Below are 27,769 nucleotides of genomic sequence, written 5' to 3' on the forward strand. Positions count from 1 at the left end.
AACACTACACACACTTCCAATAGCCTAACAGTTGCTAACGTTGCTGTTTTTTGTAACTCCGATTACGGAGATAAACTTTAACCATCGTCTGAAAGCAACAGTCAAGCAAGAGCAAGAGTCTGAAGAGTCTGCGCTTGGTGAGTTTCTAACAGGAAAAGATGTTTTCGTGTGTCTTTGCGAGTAGAGAAGCTAAAGCTAAAGAGCTAAAGCTAACCCTTGGAGAAGCTAACTCATGACGTATTTGTTTTGAAGCTCCGATTGGCTGAAGTACGCTGTCAGTCAAAGTCCACAGGGGGAGAGGAGGGATTTTCAGTGAACCAGAGCATTTTCTCTTCCGGGTTTCAGAATTAGACCCCGAAAATCTTTTATTTAACACAAAATGACTTTTCCTTAGCGCCAAAAATAAACTATTACCATGTTAATGCCAATAATAGGGTTTGGACTAGCTAAAAAAACATGATACAGCCCCTTTAAAGGATTGCCAATCCATGGACATTGCTCATGCTCTCATGCGCACCTGTGGGAGATGTCAGGTCGTACTTCAATGGGCGGTATCAGGAAACTTCTTTCCCATTAGAGAACTCTATTGGATCTGATACCGGTATCAGTGCATCCATTGCTTTCATTGTTTTGTGCATTCCCATGTAGACGGGGGCATAGATTGCTCACAGTAATGAGCAATTTATTCAATAATCGGACCCTCTCAGCCACAAATGTCATTATTTATTGAAAATGAAAAATTATTTAATGAAACTAATAATTGAACGCTGCAATGTTAGTCTACATTCATAAATAAAAAAGGGAGAGGGTGTAATTGCTCATGTGGCCGACTCTGGGGTACAGTTTAATCATCAGCTTGTTGGAGAGTCTCCAACATTTCCTGTTCTCTGCTTCCTCCAAAACAAACCAGGAGAGCTCGGACAAAATGCCTCTGTGAGCTGGCACTGTTTAGAGGAGAAACAATAAAAGAAGAGATGTGGGCCACGGAAAGTAGCAATGGCCCCATTTCCTATAAAACAGCCACGGCAGATGAAGAAAAAAGTTACGTGGGACAGATTAATGTTTCACTAAACACTCCTTACGCCTACGTGTGTTTAAGAACACACTGCTTCAACTATTCAACCTTCAGAGAAAGGTGTTCACTTCACGCATAAAATAAACACATACTTCAATCAGCTTGAAAGAAAAAAAAGAGAGGTTAGAGAGCACTGTTAACATAATTCTTTCCCCTCGACTAAAACTGGCTTTAATTCTGGAAGCACTGAAAAAAAACTTCAGTAAACAACAGATGTGATTTAGTCAATTGTGTGCTTAATACATTGAAACTTAAAAATAGCATCATGCGTGATAGAAAATTTATTCCATTCACACACGTGCCAATTCTACCAACAAACCAATTAGGCTCAGAAATTTCTAACAAATTAACAATTATAATTGTTCTCACAGGGCCGTGGTGTGTTTCAGCTGTGAAGTCAATTGAATTTTATGCACTATGCTTCACAATTCTGTGGAATCTTCCTGTGAACGACAACCCCGGCCCTAAAACTGCCTCGTTATTTATTGGAAGAAAACGGGACATCAAACTTTAGGGGTAGTTAAGCATTAAAACTCCATATGGTACAAGTTTTCTTGAGCACCCTCTCTCAAGAATGATGTGAAAACAAACACGATATTTACAACTGAACCAGCAATGATCACATGACATCTGTTAAATAGGAGGAAAAAAGCTTTTCTTCCAGCCAAAGCCCCAAAGATTACATTCAAGCTTGCTTAAACATTTATTTCCATACTTGTATTATAGGAGATTTTAGACTCTCTCAGCTGGCACACAACTATTTCAAACATCATTAGAGCCTTTCCTGAGGAGATCCGTCTGAGCATCAACACACACCGACGACGAGGCATGATGGGAACCACAGAGAACCAGTTACACCTGAAGCTCCTGGTTCGCTTGGCTGGTCAAACCTGCGTGTTAACCCTGCAGTACAGTTGATGTGTGGTTTTCACTGCCGAGAGATGTCAACAAAAATACTGTCTTTTGTAAAAGTGACGATTTAAAAAAAAACAAAAAAAAAACACTACAAGCATTGAAAAGCCAAACAAACCCTCCAATCGGGACTATAAACAGACTCAAGACAGGCTTGTTTAGACAGCTTCCTTCAAGTGTTTCACACTGCATTCAAGAGAAAGACAAACGGCTGAAAAAAGGTGTGAGAGTGGCATCGGGCTGATGCGACAGATAGCAGCGAGAAGCAGATAGGATTTCATTCATGTGTCAGATTAGAGGGCTCTTTGTTACTGCCAGAGAGGGCAAAGCATGCCTGGAGAGAGAGAGAGAGAGAGAGAGAGAGCGGGAGCAGGAGAGAACAAGGATCGCCCTCACTCCTCTGGCACTTGTGTTGGATTGTTGGAAAAACTGAAGGCAGAGTTTGTGTGTTTGTTACATTCCTGTGCACATCATATGCACATCAGCTGAGAATGAAGAAGACCGACATGATTCCAGTGTTACCAGTCTGATCCAACTATATAAACAGGTTTAAAACTTTAAGATTCAGTCAAGAAAATGCGTTTTAAAGATCTTAGGGACCTCAGAAATACCCACTGTGACGGCAAAGAGAAGGTTTTAAAGCCTGATGAATTATTCCAAGCATGTTTCACAAAGCAAAGCGAGTAAGGAAGGTGGCAAGTGGACTATTTTAAGAAACGCAGCCAAGACACAGTTTGGAACAATTAATTTCACTGATGACAGCGTATCTCAAAGGAGGATCCTCTGTGTCAACATCAGTACGAGACATGATAAAGTGAGCAACTATATGCTATCAAACAGATATCACACGTGCAGTCGCACAACGAATAAGAATTTATAGCTAACATAAAAAGAAACACAGAACGCTTGATTTTAGGTACAAGCTGTACACTTCATTCACAGCGGAAACCACACACACAAAACTGAAGTGAAATAGTTAAAATGCTAAAGTATTTCATCAGATGCAAAAATAAAACCTCTCAGAATGTGTTTGTTCAGTCTGTTCGAGATAACACAAGGTAGAGACCAGTCCCATGTATTTGCAGTATTACAAAATACACTAGTGGACTGTCAGTGGAGATTTTTCTCGAAAGATAAGCAGCAAGCAGGAATAACATTGAGCAGCAGAGTTAAATCTGCAATAAAAAGTAAGCGAGCTAATGCTAAACAGCCACCGATTAACACCCTACAGGTGACAAAACCCAGAAGACAAATGCAGTTGCCACTGAAGGTGGCAGGTACCATGTGAAATGCAATGTTTTCAGTCAGAGACTCCAGAAAGGTTTGGGAAAAATCAGTTCACCAGAAGAACAAACACTCCAGCTCAATATGAGCTAAGGGTGCCATTCACTGCATCGCTGAGCAGCCAAAGATACCTTCTGACACACCAGCGTGAGGGGCAATTAGTGCAATGTGTTTCCTCCAAAGAGACAGACGAACATTTTAGACAAAGTAAACACCACTTTGCCAACTGTGGAGCAAATCCAGTTAAGCGAGGACATAACCCAGAAAATCTCAGGAAAATAATTTAAAACCAAAAGTTGGCTGGATCAGTCTGGTGCTCTGGGTCCATCTTTTACAACTGTATAAAAACCAATTCTTACTTTTAATTTTAACACAAAGTCTTGACGACTTCTTCATTAATTTCTCTCCGTTAGAGGCCTTTACCTTCTGGTTTCCATCTTTAAAATACAACAGATGCATACCATTTATCCTTAGTTATTCTCTATCAAAAGGATTATCTTAAATGCCATAATGTCCCTATGTTGAGTGTTCATATTTTAACCATCCTGTCACTGTCTGAGCTCTACTGAAATAAGACAATAACACTATGAAGACGGGATGAATTTTACAGAGTGGAAATCATCATTTCCTAACATTTCCATCCTTTCCAGGGACTGTCATTATGTGTAATTTCTTACAACAACAATGGTGTCTTGGCACCAACATAGACTGTCAATATGAGTGTTTGGCATCTGCTCAAAAAGCCTAAACCTGCTACTCCATCCACTGCAAAACGGCATCCATCAGTAACACTCGTTGCAGACAAGACAACTGAGAATCTTGCACCAACTCTGCAGGTACTTGCAGCTTTAGGCATGCCGTTTCATTTCGCCCGACCAAAAACAAACGCATCTATAGACATACACACAAACACACACAATGTGGCTTCCTGTAACGTGGTGGAGGCAGCCTCTTACAGCTCAGGGGTTTATCTAAACTGCCTGTAGGCTACCTGTCTGAGCAATGGAATAAATTAGCGCTGAAGAAGGTCAAACATTTACCCGAGTCCAAGAGATCCACATATTTTTCTCACGACCTACAACACCAGTGACCATTGGACTTAACATGTGACAGGAAGGAGGCCAAAAGTGGTGCTCTAACAGTTTCTCAGGCTTGCTAGTCGAGCTACATTTTTCTATGGCATGCCAATAATACTGCATAATCAGTTTTGGGGTAATGTGGACAGTGAGCTGTTGGCTTTTTGGATTCAAGTGAAACACAATTGTTTTTTTTTTTGTGATTTTACTTAAAAGCTTTTTTTAAGCGAATCTGGTGAATAACCTACTTCAACCTACAAAACCACTCAGCTATTGCCAATTACACCAACTACCTGAGTGGGTGGGACTAAGATTTGAACATGTGAAAGAGTAACTAGGAGAGAGAAAACATTTGTGGAAGTGACCTTGATTGCAAACGAAGGTACTTTATTATTGGAAAATGAAAAGGCGTCATCAAGGCAGTCTGGGTCAAGATCAGATAAACATTCTTTGCACAACAATCCGTCACAGCAGCTTGATGAAAGAAAAAAATCTCCAAGCACACATATACCAGTTAAGATATCAGAAGTTAGTTAATATATAGAGGAGATCTGGGCGGTAGCTCAAGCACAAGCCTCTTATTTACCAACCCTCGCTTTCATTCTCACCTGACACTGACATATTGTGGTCCGTAGTATTTATCGAGGTTTAACCGAATGTTCTCCCTGATAGAGGGGGGAAAAAAGAAGTGTAAAGAGAACAGAGCAGTGTGAGGTATCACTTTTTCAACTATACGAGATACACTGTCTTCTCTCATTAGCAAAATCCTGACTTGAGGCAAAAACAAAGCCAGCACATGAAGTGATGTTTTTTAAAAACAAGGGAGACTTGGCATTTCTAATCCCAGCTCGTGTGTCATAAGTCATCACGACCGCCACTGCGATTACTTTTGGCACAGAGAGCTGAACCTCCAGAGGAGCCCAAGCTGCATTTAACCAAATTCAATGAAGGACTCAAGCGGCAAGAAGACTGCAAATGTGATCCTTCAAAAAAAAAAAAAAAAAAAGAGAGAGGGCTGTGGCCTCCGTGGTAAGTAAATCAGATTGTCACCCAGTGGGAGGGTGCAAGGGAGAGAAAGTGTGTGGAGTGAGGTAATCACAATAAAATGCATAGCAGCATCTCTAAAAGCCCTTAAAATGACGCTGACCGTGCTAAAAGTGGAGTCACGGGGACACAGGCAGTGCTGAAATCAGATATTCCTGTCAAATCACACTGTGTGCCTCTAACACTGTCTTCTACAGTCAGCTACATTATTAGTGAAAGGATTTTTTTTTTTTTTTTTTTTTAAGAAAACACAGTATATGTGCCTTTGGCAGTTTCCTTTCCTTGGACTGTGTATTTGAAAATATTGTACCTACACATCCAGTCGTAACTCTTTGTCTCCAATTTATAACAACATCCAAAAACTACTTTGCAGACAAGCGACGCAAAAATGAGAAAATGGCATCTGCAGCAGACAATTCCACAATAAAAACCACATGAGCCGTTTACATGGCTGACATCATATCTGACCTTCACTTTCTCATGACCATTGTCTTGGCAACAAGCTCGCAATATTGGGTTACGCGTTTTTCAGTGATGGGAACCAGTGCTAGAGTGGAGCTAAAAATAATTCCAAATTATACTAATAATTGATAAATTACCACCTCAGTTGCTCTTCTCTAGGGTCGCGTGATCCACCTTTGTTTTTGAACAAGTTTTATGTAAGATGCCTTTGTCAATGCATCCTGAGGCAATCCGGATTTAAGGCTGTTTCTCAGGGAAACCTCGAGACCAGAATATAGGCTGCTACCTTTCGTTGGGTTTTTCTTCTTTGCAGCACTAAAATCATTTCCAAAAATCAACACGCAAGGAAAAAGGTCAATTCACCACATCTGAACCCAATATCAACTAACAAAGGTTTACAGTGGACATTTACAAATGCATTAATATTAATTAATATTCCAGTACTTAAAGAGTTGCCACTTTTCTTTGTCCTAAAACATTGTGTGGAGGCTAGATATTGTAAAACACCTCAAGTTAATCATAAATGAAAGTTTTCTCGCGTTTTCTTTTAATATACAATTTCTGTTAGTGACCAGAGAAGGTAGTATAGCCCACAAATCAGTTTTGCTTGGTAAATTTTGTTTGGATATTTTGTATCTTGTTCGATTGGTTACCCATTTGTATTGGGATAGCTTTGTGGTTGGTAGTAAAACAAAACAAAAAAAAAAGCATCTCAGTGACTTCTAAGGCAGAGGGGGAAGTTGGGGGCAACTATCTGACTGCAGACATGGAGGGTTCTTCCTTCTGATTCTTCCGTTCAATAAAAGACCATTGTCTCACCACAGTGACAAAGCAGTTTTACAGGTTCCACCTTCACCACTACACCTCCCTCCCTCCCTCTCATGCTCACATCTCACCTGCCAAAGCCTGTAGGTGAGCATGCGCTCTCATTCCTGATAAATGTCCTTCATGAATGTAGTTTCATTCATTCATTCATTCATTCATTCATAGACATGCCGGTGTCCTGGATTCTATCAGCACAGTAAACAGAAAGCTGAATAAGAAGTTTAGGGTGGCCAACAGGTAAGAGACAGGTCAGGCACCCATTGTGCCTGACCTGGATCTGCCACACAAAGTGCCACTTTATTTTCTCTCCTTGTTTAAATACAGTGACACGTGAAACTGGACAAAACAAAAATGCCAAGAGAGAAAGTGTAGAAAATATTCTCAAATGAATGGAACAAACGGGTTTCTACAGTGAAACTTTCTTAGGTAGCTTATTACTCAAGCACAAAGCTGTTTGGTAAATAGAAATAAAACAGCGTGCTGGATCACATTAGGGCGGCAGGAGTAAGAGGAGCAGCCAGAAAGAAGGTCATTTGGCTGTGACTCAGTTTCCAGTGTGGGCTGCTAACCTTTATATCAAAACTAGAGTATGGTTTTACTGAGAGCCGCTGGATCATCAGGCATTTTTATGCAAATGTACATGATGTGAGGTTTTTGGGGTTTTTTTTTTGTTTGTTTGTTTGCTTTTTTGTTCCCTGAAAATGTAGAGATGTCACAGAGAGGCTCGCAGCGCAGCGTGACACTGCTATCTCCGGCCTGTTCTGAGCTCCCATAATCAGCTTACCAGGTTGAACACCGTCTCCACAATGTCTCGGTTGGAAACTTCTCCAACTTCCAGCAGGCCGGAGAGCACGGCGAATTTCATCCTTATCCCCCTGATGGGCACTCCGGGGGTGAGCGCGGCTGCGCCCGGCGGTCTCCCCTCCTTCCCATCAGCCGGCTCCTCGCTAGCCATTTGCTAAGGAAGGACGGGACAGGTGGCGTTCACAGGTAAGGCACCTGTTCACCTCCGACGGTGGCTGAGGGAGCCGATGTCAGGGAGCAGGAAGGAGGCTCTATCTCCCCTTCAGCTGGGCTGTGGACAGTCTACAGGCACATAAGCAAATACTCCCCATCCAAAAGTGTCCAGCCTCGAAAAAAGTCCCGTCAAAATTAAGAATGAGGCGCCGGGGGTAATCTGGTGGAAATGTCAGCGCTCCTCTCTCCACGGAGCTCTCGACTCCTCTGCTCCGTAACTTGAAACCGCACGGATGGATTAATGCTGGGTAAAAAAGCTGAAGGGAAAACGAGCCGTGCAGGTAATAAAGAGGAGACGCAGGTGAGTCCCGTCCTGTCCCCGTGTCTTCCTTCCTGCTCGGACAGACGAGGACACAGTTTGAATGTCTCCGGTGGAAGTTGCTATTGTCACTGAGTCCACACAGTTGACAGGTAAGAGCGCTTGACACAGTCCGGGGGACAAAAAAAAAGAAAAAAAAAACTCACAAACTGGAGAGGGAGCGAGTCCGTCTGCAGCTCCGCGAGAGACAGAGAAAGGACGGAGCGTGCGCACGCGGCTCTCCGGGAAACTCCGCCGATAAACGGCGACGGTGACCCAGCTGCGCTGCGTTTGCTTCCTGATCTGCCCCGGTAGCTTCAGCTCGTCAGCGCCATGACAGTGGAGCCCTTGAGTGGATGGCGCATGCGCAGTGGGGAGCTGGGGCTGCGCGGCTCGAGGGCAGGTGTGCCCCTCAGGTGGCTCCTGTGCGCGGCGCGCGTGCACAAAGGATCCTGCCCCTGCCACCACTGCATTATGATACAATGTGTCGAAAATGTATTCTCAATGTGTTGAGACTGTTGTAGTTTTATCACACAAATTGAAACAAGTGTAGCATTTGTTTTGTTCCATTTTCTGTAAAATAAAGTAATGAAGTCATGTTACTCCCGCTGGTTTCAAATTACAGTACCTGTAGAAAAACTCAAGCAGAACATACAAAGGGAGGTGATGTTGGGAACCATTTTCATAGTTGTCTTAAATAAAATTCAGTGCAATGTTTGAAACATTTGTTTGGATCTTTGCTGACATTATTCTTACTTACATTATTACTCTTCTTGATCATACAGACTGAACCTGGAGCTCGTTTGAAAATAGCATGCAATACAATAAAAACATTCAATTTTTTTTAGCTACTAAAACATTTCAAGTGATCAGAATGGAAGGTTTCATTCACTTGTCTCATTGTTTAATTTGTGGAATGTTTTCTTACAGCACTGTAATTGAGCTTATTCATATTAAGTAATATGTTCCAATTAAAAATGCCAGCTAATCTGGAAAAAATTCCTGTAGTCTTTTCTTTGATGTCCGTAAGTGAGTGTCATAGTAGTGTTTGAGTATCTTTATGTTTATGTATCACCAACTATTTATAAGAACTGCGATGCTGACTTTATTTATCAAAACAGTGTGACCTTAGTAGATTAGGCTTTAGCATTTTGTGATGTGATTAAACATAATCGTAGTCAGGAGAAAGCACATGAGCCCAAAACAAAAGCAAAGAATAAAAAAAAAGGCAGCAACATTCTACATGAGAGACTTAAGAGAGTATTGTCCTTTATATGTGGATCCCACTGATACTCTGTATCAGTCCAGCAGATTTACATTTCATGTCAAGAGGAGCCACTGGCACAAAGGACCGTCGGCTGTTTGTGGCTCATTTTCATCTACTTTGTAATTCAGCCCTCACAGTGAGTTATATGTTTCGTCACCCTGGCATGAAGACAGAGCTGGAAAGCAACATGCATTATTCCAAATTAAGATGAAAAGATATTTTAGGTACTTGAACTACAAGATTTTGTCACGGTTATGACTCCATTATCAAATATTGGCTTCTTAAAAAGCATCATTATAACAGGGAAAAAACACAAATTCCAATAATCTCAATTATAAGTTTATATGTAGGTGATTTTCTTAAACCATTTTTGTCAACATTATGATTGTTATTATTGGTCTTTATATCTGGTCGATGTGGCATACCTTCTTTATTACAATACTTTCTAATTTGATTATCTCTTGACGTTTCGGAATCATGATGGACATGAAATGAACAATTTAAGTTGGCACTAAAGCTAATAATTGCTTCATTGCTGTTTTTCATTGAAAACACTGTATTTATCCCCCAGTAGGAAACTACATATAAACAAATAAAAAAATGGCAAAGTCATATAACTTCAAGTAAAGCTTCCTTTTTGTTTCATTATTAATATAAAAACTAACATTAATTTTGAACATTTGTTGCACTTAAAGTGTAAAGCAGTTTCAGGAATAAATTAAAAGACAGTCAGAATAACATAGCCTTATGTGTTAGATCTCAGATGAAATGTCATAGCAACTGAGCTGCAGAAGTTTGTGAGACAGAAAAGTAATTACAAAGTATGCATTGAGGTATTAATATATGAGCTTTATTGAGCAGTATTACCATGTTATCACACGTTCTTTTTATGAAAGTAAAGCGCTGAACGTTGAATGTCAGACTAGTCACATTGGTTTTGTGCGTTTTGTTTGTTTGTTTGTATTTAGTTTCCAACAAATTGACTGCACCAACCACAAACCAGAGAATTCCCAAAAATAGTTCATCTCTGAAATCAGGCAGTGAACCATTTGGAAATACATTGTTCGAACAAGTGTGGTGATTATTTTCATTCAAAGAGCGCTCAAGAATTTTCTCCAAACAAAAGCAAGAAAAAGTCTAATTTATTGTGTAATCACAAAAGCCTTCATTATGCAGACATAATGAAGTCAAACAGAATGAAGCAGAGGTGGGGAATGTTGAAATGCATTTCTAACTTCTCTTTTCTGCAGCACAACAACACGTTGACAGATGTCTGCATCCCGAGGCGCTGCAAATCAAACACTGAGAGGAAATGACAGGCCTGCTTTGCTTGCCTTTTCAGATCACCACCATCATCATAACAGCATGACACGTGAGGCATTTACTTAGCTGCTTCAGCGAGAGCCTTGGTGTCATCCATGTCTGTTATCACATGAAAGAAGCCTTCAAGCACAGCGGAAGAGGGGATAAAACATACACTTATTAATGCGTGAACATTTTTGACCTTATCTGTCTTCAGTTCTCACAGCTCAGCGAGGTGATTTCGTGTTTGCGGTGTGGGATGTAAGAGCGTATAGGAGTGTTGCCACAGAAGCAGCTGGCGTCACCGTTCCCTCTGACCTCTGAGTGAAGTGTGGCGGAGCCCTCGGGGACCTCAGGAGTCATGGAAGCCAACAGCACCACCCATGAGATGCAGGCCTCGCCTGTGATTTAATGGCCTGATATCAGACTTACTCACTGAGGCCAAAGGTAGACTCGCTTATATAAAGCTTTGAAAAAGCTTTTCCTGATTTCTTTTTTTTTTAAATTAAGCATTAGCTATGACTTGTAGCTCATCTAACCAGATGTTTCACAGATGAGCGTGTGACATTCAGTTGCACTGTAATTATTTCACCTGCAATAAACTCAAAATATTGGAGATAAAGACTCAAAGTTCTGCAAATGATCTACTGTCAAAAACAAATTGGTGACACAGTGATTGGAAAATTCCTTCAAACATTTAAGCTGAAGAAAGGAAAGTAAAATAATCCATTCATCTTTTCTACCACTTTATCCTGTTGCAAATCCAGCTGGTGATGGACGAGAGCAGGGTACAGCCCGGACTGGTAGAGAATCCATCACTGGGCAAACACAGAGAGACAGACAACACACACTCACATTCACATCAAAGGGCAGTTTAGGGTCATCAGTTAACCTCAATCAATCAATCAGTTTATTTTTGTATAGCCCAGTATCACAACAACAGTTGCCTCAGAGGGCTTCAAGATGTTACATTGGTTGGTAAAAATAAAAACAGTGAATAAGCATAATATTAATATGTCAAATTCACAGTAACGAGACAAAACAAAGCAACCACCGCCTTAGACCCTCACATCCGGCAAGAGAAAACTCCAAAAACCCAGTGGGAAAAGAAGAAATCTTGGGGAGAACCACAGTGTGGAGGGATCCAACTCCCAGGGACGGACAGCTTTGGCAACAGCTAGCATGAGACAATAAGAAGCATAAGAATAACCTCACATGCATGTTTTTCTAACCATGGGAGGAAACCGGAGTACCAGGAGGAAACATGCAAACTCCACAGACGAAAGCCTATGGCAAGTATTTGAACCCAGACCCTGTTGCAGTGAAGTGAAAACAGTAACCACTGCTCCACAGTGCGGCCCAAAATAAGACAAAGATTTGACATTCTTATTAATATAAACAATTTAACAGACACTGCTGAAATAGATCATGTTAAAAAGATACAAGAATGAATGGCACCGAATCCAACAACAGGTTAAAAGATCAGCAGCAATGTTCCAAAATAATTTAAAAGATTTGCACATTAGTTTCAGAGTGAAAGATTTTACACTTACTACATTAGGAGGAAATAAGAATAATTCTGATTTAGCTCGTATGCTCTTCATGGAGAATCTATTAAAGAATTCATGATAGAAATTATTTCATTTGAGGGGCAGAAACTGAAAGTTTATTTGACCAAATGGAAAAATCCTTTCCTTTGTTCCGGGAACGGTTGTGGGTGGAATACAGGTTACAAACCTGCATAACGTGTTTACACACCTGGAGACTCGTTTTTCTGGTCCAGTGAATAAAAATCATTTTTCCGTTACCAGTTGTGTCAGTTCAGATCCCTAAGTGAAAATTAGAAATGGACACAATATATGCGATATACATATTAACAATGAAAAAGTAAAATGTTTTTCATATCTTTATACCGTAATGAAGCAGATGTTTTAGGGAAGTTAACAAACAAGGCAAAATGTACAATAAAATTTCTGTGTTGACAGTGAAAATTAAGCTCAGCTAAATGCAATATTAAGAAAAGTATACTATAAAATAAAATGTTTATTTCTACTTAGTAATGTAAATTAAAGGGAGAGATCAGTGAAAGAATTTGTTTTTATTACCTTCTATTTGTCTTCGCCCATCATGAGTTCAAATGTACCACACCCTCAAAGATGCTCTGGATCCACCCTTCTATCTATCAGTGTAAGTACATTCATGCTGTAAGAGTGCATATCAACTGCAAATGGAAAATGGAATCAAACTCCAAAATTACATGAAGTCTTCTTTGTATAAATATTAATAATACTGTACAGCCTGTTTTGGAAATGTTATAGTTTGTTTGGTTTTAGACTCATAAAACAATAATAGATATTGTCAGGATGATTTCCATGTCATTATTTGTTTATCGTAGCTTCCTTACAATAAAAATGCTAACCACTAAATTCTGCTATTGTACAATGTTTCATATTCAAAAAATGCTTGGTGTTTGGCAGTGCTTTATAAGAAAATACATAAAAACAAAACAAAAAAATAAAGAGGGAATTAACAACATAAACATTCATTCAGATGAAGGAAACAAAATCATTAAAATGTAATGTTCAATGGAAAGCCTGAGCAAATGAGATCTGAATAAAAATTACAATCTTTAAGTGTCTCAGCAATGCTCAGGGAGTTTGTTCCAAACATCATTTCTTCATTCGTTCATCAAACAGAGAATTTTACACTTGCTTATTTAACGTATGGGAAAAAAACTATAACCAACTCGGCTTTTCTCGTTCATTTCAGGTTTTGTCTAAATATAGCAAGGTATTATCTGTAGATCGTGCTTTATACCAGCAGGTGGCGTCAAAGCGTCCTCCTCCAGTTATCGCGAGATGTGGCAAATCTCATGATGTCGAGTTCTCCCAATAACTCTCGCGGGATTTCCTCCTTCCTCCTCTTTCACTCCCTGTAGCCAACATGGCAGTCGGCAAGAATAAGAGGCTGACTAAAGGCGGCAAAAAAGGTGCCAAAAAGAAGATGTAAGTAGAAAATTAACACATCGCTAATCGAGGCAGGCCTAGACGTTTTCAAAAATGTCGCTTTAGCGTTCGAAATCAGAAGGATGAGACGGATGTTGGATAGATGATAGGGAGGCCAGTGCTAGTCTCCGTCGCCGGCCCCTGTGGCGGTGGAGCTGGAACACGCCGCGTGCCTTTACTGTATATTATTACTTCAAATACTGAGGAAGCTGGAGCTGCAACGCACGTGTGACTCCTACAGGTTATTTGCAGCTTTTATGAAGAACGCAGAGCTTTCAGGGTCACAGCGAGTAACTAAACCAGCTTATGGCTACCAAATGTTAGCATGACGCTGAGCTTACCCTGCAACATGGACGAGAGATCATACAGAAAGGCGTTTAAAGTAACCTGGTTATAGTAGGAAGTAAACCACGAGTAACGTGGTTTGTTTACTGATCTTATTACACGGATTTCTGTATTTCAGGTAGTAAATGTGAATCTTTTAGCTAATCTGATCTCTGTTTTAGGCTGTTTGCTGTGGGGCCAGAAACTGGGTTCAGTCTCATAGTCTGATCTGTCAAAATTTAATGTTCATCGTTTTCCTGCAGTGTGGACCCTTTTTCCAAGAAGGACTGGTATGATGTCAAGGCACCAGCCATGTTCAACATCCGCAATCTTGGCAAGACCTTGGTCACCAGGACTCAGGGAACCAGTAAGTTTAGTTTAGCATGTAGGTGTGTGTCCTGAGCTTAGGAGGCAGCCTTTAAAGAAGAATTATCCTTTAAAGATAGGCTGATGAATGAATGAATGAGATGCTGCATGATGAAGTTGGTAATCAAAATGAATGATCTTGTTTTATGAATTGGCACTAAATTGTAACATCCCTAAATATTGGTTTCTGACTAAAGTTAATGTGATTTCTTTACTACTTAAAGCTTTATCCACATATGCACATTTCCCATCACCCATGAGTGTTCTTAGCTCTTGTAAACCTCTCACTACTCAGGAATTGCCTCTGATGGTCTGAAGGGACGCGTGTTTGAAGTGAGCCTCGCTGACCTGCAGAACGACGAGGTTGCTTTCCGCAAGTTCAAGCTCATCACCGAGGATGTCCAGGGCAAGAACTGCCTCACCAACTTCCACGGCATGGACCTGACGCGCGACAAGATGTGCTCCATGGTCAAGAAGTGGCAGGTAATGACGCTTCGTCTGTGTCGTCATACTTGGATTGTTGAAGTGTTTTGACAATTCAGAGTGATGTCTTATATTAAATGTGCACTGCCTCACACTGCAGGAATGCAACCCACAGCATTAGGAATTGTAGTGCACGGGATGTGTTGTGAATGGATGTGCAATGGTCTAATGTTAGGCTGCATTTGATATGGATGGAAGAGGTAGTCAAAGACCCCTGAGTGGGTGGTGCAGATTGTTGGGATTGACTGTTTGGGTCTTTTGAAGCATCAGCCAGGTCAGAAATGTTTATTTAAACCAGTATTTGTAGATGTAATGTCTTGTGAATTTGCCTTCTAGCTTATTTTGGGTCAGAGTGATGCTGCTGTTAGTGGTCCAGCTGCAGGAGGATTGAGCATCAACAAACTTTGACACACCGGCAGGAAGCTTTATTTCCACTTGGAATTCAGTTCGATTCAACTTTATTTATGAAGGTCTAAAGTCATTTTTAGGCACTTCTAGAGAGTTGGGTGTTTCATAAGTAAAACTGGTGGTTTGGTGCGGGCTCAAACAGTTGTTCTGATGATTTTTCATGTGAAAGGGATTACTTGACTTTGTAAAGCTGCTAATATTTTCTACTTCTGGTTTTTGGAAGACTTTTCTCTTGACCTCAGGTTTGATTTGGGCATGCTGACAATTCTACATGTTGTGAAATATTGGGGGTCTTGCATTGTAGTTTTCCTTTGTACAACTTTGTTACATTGTGACAGGTTGTCTGTAGAAATAGACATGGGTGAAGTTTGGGTATAAAGACATGTAAGAGACTGACGGTTATGTGAGTGAATTTTAGCAAATGATCTCCAAATGAATTGAAAGGTTTAGCCGTTGTTTACTTAAGTCTAACTAGTATTGTACTGCTCTTTCTTTTCAGACAATGATTGAAGCCCATGTGGATGTGAAGACCACTGATGGCTATCTTCTGCGTCTTTTCTGCGTGGGCTTCACAAAGAAGCGCACCAACCAAATCAGGAAGACCTCGTACGCCCAGCACCAGCAGGTCCGCCAGATCCGCAAGAAGATGATGGAGATCATGACCCGCGAGGTTCAGACCAACGACCTGAAGGAAGTCGTCAACAAGCTGTACGTGCCGTGCTGCCCCCTCCCCCGTGTGACTGTTAGACATGTTTTGGCAGTGTGTATTGACGTGTTGCCTGTTCTGTTGTATCCCAGGATCCCTGACAGTGTAGGCAAGGACATCGAAAAGGCCTGCCAGTCCATCTACCCTCTACACGACGTCTACGTTCGCAAGGTCAAGATGCTTAAGAAGCCCAAGTTTGAGTGTAAGTAGCGTACTTTACCGTGAGGGAATGTAGTGGGTTTTGTCAACTCTGGAGGCATATGATGACAATGTTTCGGTCCCATATGATCTCCTGATTACTTAACCTTGAGATCGACTGATATTCCGACCCTGCAGTAGGGAATGATGCTGTCAAGATGTTTCCAGGAGTTTGATTAGTTCGAAGTTGCAGTTCAGTCAGATATTCGGAGTTGACAGGCTGTCCTCTGTTGCAGTGGGCAAGCTGATGGAGCTCCACGGGGAGGGTGGTGCCGGTGGCGCCGCCAAAGCATCCGGTGACGACACCGGCGCAAAGGTGGAGAGGGCTGACGGCTACGAGCCCCCGATCCAGGAGACCGTCTAGAAAAACCCTGACAGATTTAATAAAAAATGTAAATGACCAACGAATTGTCCTGTATTTTTTTTGTGTGTGTGTGGAACAAAATAGATCAAGTGCTTCATTCCATACACACATGCACTACTGGTCGTAACAAAGTTGCTAGAGATACTATATTGAAAATCACAACACTTGAATCTTGTTTTATTGGAGATCAGACTTTCTTGTTTCTGCATGCCTGTCTATCATTTACATGACTCCATAGCAAGTCAATGCAAGCAGATTACTGAAGTGTTTATTTCACCCTGAAAATGTGATTTCCAGACATTTTGAGTCAGTTTCTATCGTCACTCGCATTTGCTGCCATTTGACTGAAGCAGTGTTGGAGCTAATCCAGGTTAAATGAAGTTGACATCATCCAGGGTCAACATCGTATTGCTGGTATGTGAATTAATCTCACATTTGTGAAATTACCGTAGTGAGGAGGATTTAAAAAATTCTGTTTGAAATTGAAGTATTCCAAGTTAGAATATTAAGACATTTTTACATGTAGTGAAGGGTGTAGCGAGAAGTAAATATACCATCCACCACTGGATGGCGCACTTATATTTGGTAAATCAAAATCCAGTTCACTGCCATTGCCAACCATCTTTAATTTTTTTTTTCTTGTTTTTCGTATATACATATAGCTAAGAAATTCATTTAAAGTAAAAGCTGCTGAAGACAAAAGTTAGACAAAATACTGCAGTCCAGTTTGGGGGATTCATTTGAATTGTATTTCTTAAAATATCCTCAGATCTCTTTCATTCCAGTCGTCCAAATGGCTTCATTCTCGATGGACTGAAGGTCTTACACCAGCATCTGCACGTAGTTTTTAGGGACCATGGCCCGTTTTCCTCTCAAATCCCCCAAATACCACTCATCGTCAACGGACTCCAGGTTGGTTATAATATCCCCGACCTGTGAGAGAGGGAAGCGAGTGGTCAGGAATGGTTTTAGCCAGCTTCTTTTGATTATTTCCATGGGTATTTTGATCTTTTTCACCAGAAGAATACTGATATTGCACCTGCAGAGAGAGCTCCTCATCACAGTCTGATGTGTAGCTGTACAGCGCCCTGGCTCTTCCGCCTCGAGTGGCTTCATTCTGCTGGTTATTGGACAACTGATGGGCTGCAGAGAAAGGAAAACCACTTTAAATAAAAATATAAGATGGATGATGATGATACATTTTATTTGAAAGCACCTTTCAGGTCACCCAAAGTCCAGAGAGGTAAAATAAACAATTCATTTAAATTTTAACATTTTGTTTTTCAAGAGTGATACGAAACTTTAGGACCTGAAGAAAGCATTCAAAGTGTTTAATATCTGATGCTTCTTATAATTATTTGTCTTCACGAAAATAAATTCCAATATGATGTAACTTTTCCTGGAAATCCACTAATTTAACAGTGCTGGATTATTTAAAATGTTTTTACCTGCTTTAGTCTTCACAAAACTGGTGGGGAACATGCCCTCCCTGCCGTTGAGTCTGCCACAGCTCCACTCGGCGTTGACGTGCTGAGTGATGAGGATGCAGTCACCCTCTTTGAAGGACAGGTCGCCGTCTGACTTCCCGGTGTAGTCGTACTGAGCCACGGCCCACTCCACGCTGGATTCAGGCTCCTGCAGAGGGGGAAGAAATGCCTGGATTGAAAGTCTTTTTCATTTTGTCATCCACTGCTTTAATAACATCTCCACTGCCAGACAGTGGTTACCTGAGCAGGCCTGGAGACCTCAGGCTGTGCACTGGGAGTAGCTGCAACCATGCCTGTGGAAATGTCAGCATTAAGACTGAGGTTAGATACTAGTAATGTGTTTCTTTGGAACATGAGTCAAGTTGCAAGTGAGAAAAAAACGCTAAGGAGCTAAATTAAGGAACGGTGGGAGTTGGGGCGGGGTTGTGAACTGACGGCCTCTAATTTGAATTTCTCAACTCCTGTCTGTGGGCAGAAACTGGATAAACAATTACTTAATTTAACAAAACAGGATCCTAAATTCCTGATGTGCTCAGACTGTGTCACAGTAACTGTTACATTCATGGGTTTGTACTTAAGCTTATTTTATTATTTTATTCAACCTCTGTTACAACCTACATGAAAATCAGTTTGAAAAACAAAACACAGGTTTCACCTTCTTACTCCTTCAGTGTTTTCACCAGACTGACACACTAACAGTAAGTTTACAACAGAGTAAATAATATAGCTGGGAGTTTTTGGATGCTCCTACCAGGCAGTGCTATCCTGCCAGGCTGCTGCTGACTCGGGGCTGGAGGCAGATCTTCAACAATCTCCACAAAGTTGAGGGGAAAGATGCCGACGGTGCCGCCGATCTGTCCCCGAGCCCACTCCTGTCCCATGTACTCCTTCAGCTGGATGACGTCCCCCTCAGAGAACGACAGTTCGTCACTGTGCTCCCCCTCAAAGTCGAACCGGGCCACACACCTCGGACCACTGGAAGGAATTTAAACATTCAGTTGGCTCACCGAATCAAACCAGCAGGCTGAAAACTCGGGTTTGATGCAGTGAGTTCAGTACCTGACCGGAGCAGGTAATGGTCTTGGTTTTCTTTCGGGGAGGGGTCTGGGCGAATTTGACTAATTATAAAAGAAAATGATTATCATCCATTGTTTAGACATTTCTTTAACTTGCATTGAGCTTTGTGTCTCCAAAAAGCTGAGTGATGCACTGAAACTTACCAAGACTTTGACATAATTGATGGGAAAGAAACCTGCAGATCCCCTGCAGGTGCCTTTGTACCACTCACTGTCCACCTGCTCCACCATGGTCACAACATCTCCTGCCCGGAGACCCAGCTCTCCAGGACCCTCTGTGTGAAGAGAAAATATCTTAGCTTCAATGCGACATTTCACATTAAGAAACAGGAACATTTGTATATTGACTTATTTCTTATCATCATGTAATCACAGTGCTGTTTGACTTGAAGATTACCAGGAGAGAAGTCATGCACAGCCTGCACCTTCAGTCCATAACCGTCTCCACCTGAAGCAGCCGCACCGGCACCCTGTGGAGGAAGAGCGAAAACACTAAATGTACAGTTTATTCAGGTGAGGACCAGGAAACAAAATCGATTAAGACTCCGATGTCAAGGGCAAGTTTTCACTTATGAACAGAGGATATGCTACCTGCGATGGTGACACGTCCAGTGGAGTTATGACCTTCAGACGAGACTTGTGGACTCTACCTCTCGTTTCTCCAACTTGGCATTCAAAGTGATCGTGGTCAGTCTCATCCAGCAGCAGAAGCACATCGTTCTTCTGTTAAAAGACACGTATGCAATGGTATCAATAGTTTGTGTGGTTCAAAGTCAGTGCGTTGTGCAAAACACTTTGTACTGCATGTAGTGCTCGAAAAATAAAGGCAGATTCACAGACTGAACGTCCTGAAAATGTACTGATGTGACTGAATCTGCTACCTGAAATGAGAGTTCTCCTGTATTGCTTCCATTGTAGTCAAGGGATGCGATCCCATGGGGAAGCTGAAGCTGGTGGAACAAACAACATTCAGAAAGATGTTAACGAATCAGCTTTAGAGTCACAGAGTTACAGCATGCAGAGAGATCTCGCTCTCTCTCTCACTCTCTCTCTCGCTCTCTCTCACGGTGTATTTGTTGTAGAGACGGTGTCCTGGGTTGGGCCTCGGAGGTAAGACGGGTCCTTTCATATGGGACCTCTGCACCTGAGGTGCAGGTGAAGTCTCCCATGGTGCCGACTGGGACCGACCTATGGCATGAAGGTTTGGAGCTGGGGGTCTCCCAGGACCTGCTTTGGCTGGCGGCGGACGAGGTGGGGGAGGTTTTTTCACAGTGTGTCTCCTAAAAGAAGGAAAAGGGGTGCATCATCTTCACAAAGTAAAAAATAATGCAGTGTTTAATCGTGCTTATTGTTTTTTTCTTTACTTACCGGGGTGGTAATGATGGTTGTGTACCAGCGTGAGAGGAGGTGTCCTGAAGAAAGAGTACAGAGCTGCATTTCCCTCAGCGGTAAAACAGTGTGACAGTGTGCAGCAGTGGAAACCAGAGTCACCATGTAACAACGCAAAGCATTCACACACAGATAACCTGAGCTCAGCAGCAGGCAGCGCATTTACAAGGCTACAAGAGTCTCCTTGTTTTGGAGAGAAGAAATGAAGCAGGTCACCGGTACAGTCAGTCAACAGACAAGGCTGACCTGATTTTGAAATTTGGCAAGATGTACCTCAGTGTAGTTTTACCATTAGGTTCATGCTGATAAAACAATGTTCAAGTCTTAAAGAAGACTAAAGGAATCTCCGCTATGCTGTATTTTTCTTGTCTAAACTGCACTTTTTACAAAAAATAATTTAAAAAAAGGATGTTCATGTCTTTTCTGTGGTGGACTGATTTGAGGTTTATGGCTGCACCCTGTAGCGGAGCCAGAGTGGTGGCAAGGGGGCGGTCGCCAAGGGGCCCATAAGGTCATAGGGCCCCGTTTCATGTGATGTGTTCACATTTACTCATAAATAAATTCTTATAATAAAATGTGCAGTGTGTGCGAGAAGGTATTTTTTCTAATATACAGTACGTGAATTCCAAAAGATATAGATAGCTGTGTCTATATCTATCTGAATAGATTGTGTAATTTTGGACCAGCTGTGTTCATTTTATATTTAATCTGTATCAAAGATGGTACAGATTTAGCCCATGAGTTTTTAATCTGAGTTTTCAGCACCATGGACAGCGGACGCGAGATTGACACCAGCCAGGCTGCATTTGTGTGTGTGTGTGTGTGTGTGTGTGTGTGTGTGTGTGTGTGTGTGTGTGTGTATTTGTTCTTCAGAACAAGCTTGTGAACTGGTTTATGACTTTATTCTGCTTTCTGAGGCATATAGGTTTGCTTGGCTCTATAAAAGTGAGCATTAGTGTGTTGTTTGATGGTAGCATGAGGTATTGTCTGAATGGTAAAATTACTATCGTAGGGACCCGTCAAGAATGCTCTACCCCCTCTGTACTGAGCCCCACACTCCGCCTCTGGCTGCACCATAATGGAAATCTTACCTGGAAGGAAAGACTTTGTCTGTGGTTGACCAGAGAGCCCACAGGCCTCTGAGAAGGCAGAGGAGGAGCATTGTCCTGAACGTTACTTGATACTGAGGAGAGATGACGCCACAGAACACTGAAAACTGACGCTCACTTTCAGTCTGGGATAACAGATGTGACAAACCTACAAATGTTCAAACACAGTGCTCAGGTCTGTATATAATAAAGACAGGTATCACACTGGACTTACTAGAACCAGTTCTGCTGGGAACTCTGATGGTGGTCGGCCTTTTAGTGATACTTTCTCTGGAGAAAGGAGCTCCGTTGCTCTCCTCGCTCCGCTGAGGCTGGAAAGATGCCTGAACTGAACAGAGACACATGGCGGTCTAGCTGTACTACATCCAGTGAAATTCAGATCAAGAGGTCAAACGTCATTCAATGCATCAACATTTATTTATAGGGCAGCTTTCTCACTATAAAATACAGCACATTGCTATACACTGACATTTATTTTTAGGATTTTGTATTTGTTTTCTGTACTTTATTTAGCCCATTGTGGGTTACCACAGTCTGAGGGTGTTAGGGGTCAAAGGTTGGTGTTCTAGGAGGAATAGCAGACACAACACATGCAAACTCAGAAGTCGACTGACTAGTCAGGTAACTAGTAAGGAGGAGTTAACAGCTAACTAGTTTAATTATATTGGAGTGATTGTTTTGAAAATGTACAAAATACAATCTGCAGAAATCAGGCAGTGTGTAGAGAAACAGTGTATCAAATATGATTTCTGGGTGCAACTGATTCATTGAGGACCAGTTTTTAGGTTATTTCACTGCATTGTGTATTGAGTGGGTAAATACTACAAAAAATCATTATTCTGAAATTGTATATATTTGTTGTTGAAATGACGACTTGTTTTGATTTACAGAAATATATCTACAAAATGTGACCTTTTTTTTTTTACAATGTCCTGAAACATTTAAATTATTTACAGGTTGAACTGACTTACTTGGACTGTCCCCGTACTCGACCCCTCTGAAGGTGGAGGCTGAATTGTGGTTGTTGATATTCAGGTTCGGCTTCAGTGGTTCCTTCACAGCTTTAGTTGGAGGCGGTGGCTGAAAAGGCTGCGAGTCGTCCTCATCGATCCTGTTGGCCCTGGTCAGCACGGGGTGACGTGACCCGTTGGGGAGGGCTCCTTTGCTGTGTAAGGTCTCCAGCTCCTCCTTGATTGAGAATCCGGCGGGTTTCTTTGGGGGCTGAGGTCTGGGGACTGCTGTGGAGTTCTGTGGCGCGTCTGCATTTGGTATGTTTTGATTGTTGTGATTGATATCATCTTCGCTTTGGCTCAACTGAGGCTTGAGAGCTACGGAGGGCTTGGCGGCCACTGGCGGTTTGTTAATGCCCGTCCTGGGCCGAGGCTGCGGTTGTGGCTTGATGACTTCGTACACGTGATCCTCCTCAGTGCCAGCCTGGCTCTCGAAGGCCTGGATCCTGGCCTTGATGTTGCGCTGACTGTGGCCGTTGTTCATTTCGCTGACAGCATCCTCGGCCTGTGAATCAATAAAGTCACTCCTCTCCTCACACCCACTCTCTGCACCAAAAACTTCCAGCAACTCTTCTAAATACTTATTTGAAGAAACCTCCTGTGCATCAGACTGAAAATTGTCACAGTTTCCACTGAGCTTGACCAGATCTGCAGCCTCCTCTTTGATGATCTGCTTCTGCGGTTTTGTACGAGGACGTGGGACGGGATGTGGACTGCCTTCTGGTTTTAAAGAAGCGGCAGCAGATTCAGCAGGGGCAACTGTGAAAAGAAGTGAATCTGTTGGTGTGTCCCAGTACACAGTGACAGATCTGGTGCATGTGTGTGTGGAGCCCTCCTTTCCGATTTGTGTTACATTGCATTTAGAGTCACTTTCATTCTCAGTGTTTGGTAGTCCTGTAGTAGCATCTGCTGAAGCCTTTCCGACTGAATTAATCGCTTGTTTTCTGTTGGGGGGTTTTGGTACAGAAGGCCTTGGTGGTTTTTGCGGTTTTTTACCTTAAAAAAAAAAAAAAAAAAAAAAAAAAAAACAGAATAAGAAATTATTATTGAGAAGAGCCTCAACAGAAATAAATACTTTGTGAAAAGGTGCTTCACTGGCAGCTGTTGTCTCACTTAAAGATGTAGCTGCAGTGCATTGTGGGACTGCCGGGGAAGTGTCCTCCCTCACAGGTTCGGTCTGCGTCCCGCTGGTGGTGCAGGTGGTCCGGCGGGGGGCCGCAGTGGGCCGAACAGTGTGTTCCTCCTCTGTCTTCTCTTTAATCACCTGGTCATAGGTTGGTGGGTGCTGAGTCATGAAAAAGAGGTTCTCAGTGTTCTATATTTACAATTCCTTATATTTTTTTAAGTGAGTTATTCTTAAATGTTCTCAGTTAATATACTGTAGTTGAGCAGACATGTTTTCCACAGAGAATATACAGTATGTATGAATATGACTTTCAGTCGTTCTTGGTTGCTTACATTGACAATAATAAGAGAGGCAATAAAGTATTATATTCTAAGCTTTTACATGAAGAAACAAATCATTTTTATTGACGGAAATAGTCATTGTTGATCAAACGAAAGCCACCTGAGAGCCAATCTGGAGGCTTGTAGACCAGCCTGACTGAGGAGGAGGTAAAACCAGTGAGGATCCTGAGAACCAGCTGTTACTGACCAGAGGCTCTGCTGAGACGATGGTGATCTGCGGTCGTCTGAAGGACAAACACGACAGAAAAAAAGAGACATGTGAGATATAAGCAAAGGCATTGACTCCCAACATAATTATATTTCTATTATTATGTTTTTCTCTCATTCATGTTGGCTGCCAGCCACATTCAAAAATGAATTTGTATATTACGTGATTTCATTAAAAAGCAAACAATACAGTTAGAGTACAGGTGAACAGTGAGTTTTTGGAAAGTTGTTCTACATTACCTTCGGTCTCTATTGTCGCTTTGAGAGTTTGTCTTTGCTAAAAAGAGAAAAAACATCAAATCAGTCGTGGGTATTTAAGACCAGTGTCAGTGATATTCAGCCAATAATTATGTTCATTTTTTATCATCTTTTCATGATAATTTCAGCATTTAATAAAGGACCTGGTGATTGAATTGCCACAGCAGTAGCTGATAGCTTTCACAGCAGCAACGATAAGCATGTGTGGGAAATCTTCAGATTAATCCAAAACTAACCGAAAAGTGATGAGTTGCTACTTTTTGTTGTTGTTGAAAGTAAGATTAAATAGAATCTTTGTCAGTTTTACTGTCATGAACATAAAGTTTAAAAAAAGAAGTTATGAATTCTTTGCACTCCCAAATTGCCAGTGCGCTTTAAAAATACACAAATGAAAGGAAAAGGTTATCAACTTTGATCAGATTGAAATGTGACATGCCGCTTGTGACCACTGGACCCCAATACTTAAAAACAAATATAAAAATAAAACTAGAACCACTGAGGCCCTGCTTACACACAAAACCCACTGACATAATCTGTAAAAATGTTCCAAAACTTACTTCTTTTGATAGCAGCTCGTATGGAGGACAAAGGGCCTTGACTGAAAGGAGAGCAGAGCACAGAGCAAAGTCTGGCTATTAGCAGTGAGAGGGACGAATGGAAAAAGCAGATTGATAACATGTTGTTGCTACTTTTGTAGGAAATGTTCTGGTTTTTTACTCTTAATGACAGTTTATACATAAAGAGAGGCTTCAAACTAACTAAATATATCTAACTTAAAAAAAAAGATTGTCAGAAAATATATAAACAATATTTGCTGTAATACAAAATATATTTTAATATGCAGTGTGGTCATATAGCGGGACAAATGAATGCTGATTGAAATATAATCAGAAGTATCAGGACAGAAGAAAAGCAGAGGAAGTGTTGAGTAAAGAGCCGGACAAAGTCTAAATTAAATATTGGAGATCAGAAGTGGAAATGACTGCTGCATCTTGGCTAAGGAAGCACAAAGAATCAGTGGTCAAATAATTATTTGTTGATGATCCTGGACAATACATAATTTTTTAAAAGACTGAGGTTAAAATAAGGATTACCACATATTTAGATACATGTCATAAAATGTGTCAAAGTTTAACAAGTGGAGCAGCTTAACAAAACTTTCCAGTGATACTTTTAATCCATAAATATCTAACCTGGAGTTTGTTAAAAATTCACCTACCTTATAAAATCATTTTTTACATTGCCAGCAGCTGAATGCTTTGACAGAGTTGCATGTCCTTCGGCTCTCTATCCCTTTGTGCCAAAGATGCCTTTGTAATCCTTTTAAATGTTATTGTTGTCTTTGTGCTCGTCTTGTAAATTGGATATACCATAAAATACCGGTAATGTTATTCTCTGCTGAGTTTCCACCAAAGCTACAGAAGATTCTCCTGATGGAGGCGGGCTCATTATTCTGCTCATTAACACCTGAATGCAGTAAAGTATCTGGGGAAAAACACCCCAGTGATCCTCAGGCTCCACCTTTTAGCACACAGTTGATGTAAATGATTAGATGAGATTTAAAAGCGAAGACCTGAAGGCCTCAAACACACTGTGTCTCGTTCAGTCAGAATCGTGTCAGATCTCTCTTTGATATCTAAATACAACAACAGCTGATAAAGAGGAGCACGTAGAAGCTGTCCCTGTGTTGACCTTCTCTCTGTCAGGCTGCAGCGCCACATTGTTTGGGACATTCACAACATCACCATCAGCAGATCTGAGTTTTAAAGGGACAGCGCTCTGCTCCAAGCACGGATGGATCTGCTGCTGGATCTCCCACATCACCTCCTGCTCACGTTAAAAACCTCAGCTCATAAACATTCATACATACCAGGAATGCAAATGTTCTGGCTTTGATCTTCGTCCAGGGTGATCTGTGGGACATCAGAAAGGAATTAAGACAAGCTGAAAAAACTAAACATTTTTTCAAAGTTACAAGTCGAGTTACTTACAGGCAGAATCAAATCATTTTCAATGAACGGATCATGTTATTTTCTAATGTAATGTCAGCTAAGAACTGAACATGTACATTGTCTTTTCAAAGCAATTGAATCAAGTCAACTGGACTTGATTACATGTTTTGGAAGACATTTTGTCGTCTTGAAGAATTCTGGCAAGTCTGCGTCAAGGAAACAGTGTGAAGAGATGAAGCCATTTCATGATAAGATAAAACAATAAACATTGTTCAAGAAACACCGTCAAGTCCAGTTGACCTGATTCCGTCACTTTGAGATGCGTCTTTCCTGGAAAAATTAAATCATAAATACATATTATACGAGTTGCCTGATAAATATTTTACATGAATCCAATGAGAAAGTCCTGCATGATGCATAAACACAATCCTCACATCTCTGGCTGGCAGGAATGTTTTGTCTAAATTCCAAACATAACCTGGTGTGGTTTAATGAATCGATGTCTGAATGCAGAAATGAGTGTGAGTGGAGCAAACACTGGATAGAAGTGAAAGTGGAAGGAAACTTTTCTCTGCTGCATTGTCATCCACAGGGGAGAAAACCCAACGTACCTTCAAAGTTATATCCTAACTGGGTCTCAGACATTAAAACAACCAAGAATGATAAAAAAAAGTGTTTTAACGGTCACTGGTAAAACGATGGCTATAGAAATAAAAGCAGAAGGTAACATTAAAATACAGTGAGGAAGGTAGACAGGCCGTCAGTTAGAGAGGTGTGAATGTTTAAGGCCATGTCATGTTTGAAAAAGTGAATAATTTTTACGAAACAGTCCTGACACCTTTGGAGGAGACCTCAAACCAATTGAGCCATTGATCCATCTTCTACAATTCATCTAGCTTCCAAAACAAAGCTGGAGTACCCGGTGAAACCCAATATACACAAAAGGATAACATACACAGAAAGGCTTTAAAAGCCAGACTCGAACCACAGATTTTCTCTGTGTGAAGTGAGAGCACGAACCACTAAACCTTGGGACACACACATCAATTAAAAGTCTCTGACTTCAAGACAGGACTGTATATACTGGAAATACAAGGGACCAAACCCTAACAAACACCATCAGCTGTTCAACCTTGACAAACCAGTTACCCGTAGTTCGACAAGCATTTCTGTAAGTAACCATGAATTTTTTTGCTTATTGACTTTTTCTTTTTAATAGTTTAATTACTTTCTCTGCCTTACACAAAGATGAGCTTACCAAACTGACACTACTTTCACATTGGGGACTTTTCCAACACGTGTATAATATTTCCTCTATTCTTCAGCAGCAACCTGACCCCGTTTCTTACACAGACTAATACTAAAGAGGGAATGAACAAAAACATCTTCAGATACTTA

At 41.3% G+C, this 27,769-nt stretch overlaps 3 protein-coding genes across 10 annotated transcripts in view; 1 reads left to right on the top strand and 2 right to left on the bottom strand.

Annotated features, from left to right (window-relative positions):
• The window catches only part of lrba (LPS-responsive vesicle trafficking, beach and anchor containing), a 184,463-nt gene extending 176,149 nt beyond the window's left edge, over positions 1–8,314 (bottom strand). For 6 of the 7 annotated variants that reach the window (XM_030094717.1, XM_030094718.1, XM_030094721.1 and 3 more), the window contains exon 1: positions 7,463–7,633. In XM_030094717.1, the coding sequence (XP_029950577.1) occupies positions 7,463–7,633 (171 nt within the window). Of the gene's footprint in view, positions 1–7,462 lie in introns of all 7 variants that reach the window. The other variant, XM_030094715.1, reaches the window with a different exon arrangement.
• Positions 8,315–13,441: 5,127 nt separating this feature from the next.
• On the top strand, positions 13,442–16,456 carry rps3a (ribosomal protein S3A). Its single transcript, XM_030094786.1, has 6 exons — positions 13,442–13,567; positions 14,155–14,258; positions 14,553–14,740; positions 15,648–15,856; positions 15,947–16,056; positions 16,289–16,456. Exons 1-6 carry the CDS (start codon positions 13,506–13,508, stop codon positions 16,414–16,416), a joined length of 801 nt encoding a protein of 266 aa, XP_029950646.1. The 5' UTR covers positions 13,442–13,505; the 3' UTR covers positions 16,417–16,456.
• A 566-nt stretch (positions 16,457–17,022) lies between these two features.
• On the bottom strand, positions 17,023–26,332 carry sh3d19 (SH3 domain containing 19). 2 transcript variants are annotated; one of them, XM_030095165.1, is made up of 20 exons: positions 26,290–26,332; positions 24,977–25,017; positions 24,402–24,438; positions 24,142–24,178; positions 23,601–23,751; positions 22,449–23,483; positions 21,692–21,805; positions 21,460–21,551; positions 20,348–20,391; positions 20,046–20,259; positions 19,861–19,929; positions 19,571–19,702; positions 19,377–19,449; positions 19,124–19,254; positions 18,963–19,021; positions 18,655–18,878; positions 18,144–18,196; positions 17,865–18,051; positions 17,456–17,559; positions 17,023–17,349 (listed from the first exon to the last, which is right to left on the bottom strand). In XM_030095165.1, exons 6-20 carry the CDS (start codon positions 22,969–22,971, stop codon positions 17,239–17,241), a joined length of 2,130 nt encoding a protein of 709 aa, XP_029951025.1. In that variant the 5' UTR covers positions 22,972–23,483; positions 23,601–23,751; positions 24,142–24,178; positions 24,402–24,438; positions 24,977–25,017; positions 26,290–26,332; the 3' UTR covers positions 17,023–17,238. The 2 variants fall into 2 exon arrangements, with proteins under 2 accessions (XP_029951025.1, XP_029951023.1); XM_030095163.1 differs by having other exon boundaries at positions 23,601–23,772.
• Positions 26,333–27,769: the final 1,437 nt, after the last annotated feature.

Source organism: Salarias fasciatus, chromosome 6, assembly GCF_902148845.1.
Source record: "Salarias fasciatus chromosome 6, fSalaFa1.1, whole genome shotgun sequence".
Classification (NCBI taxonomy): Eukaryota; Metazoa; Chordata; class Actinopteri; order Blenniiformes; family Blenniidae; genus Salarias; species Salarias fasciatus.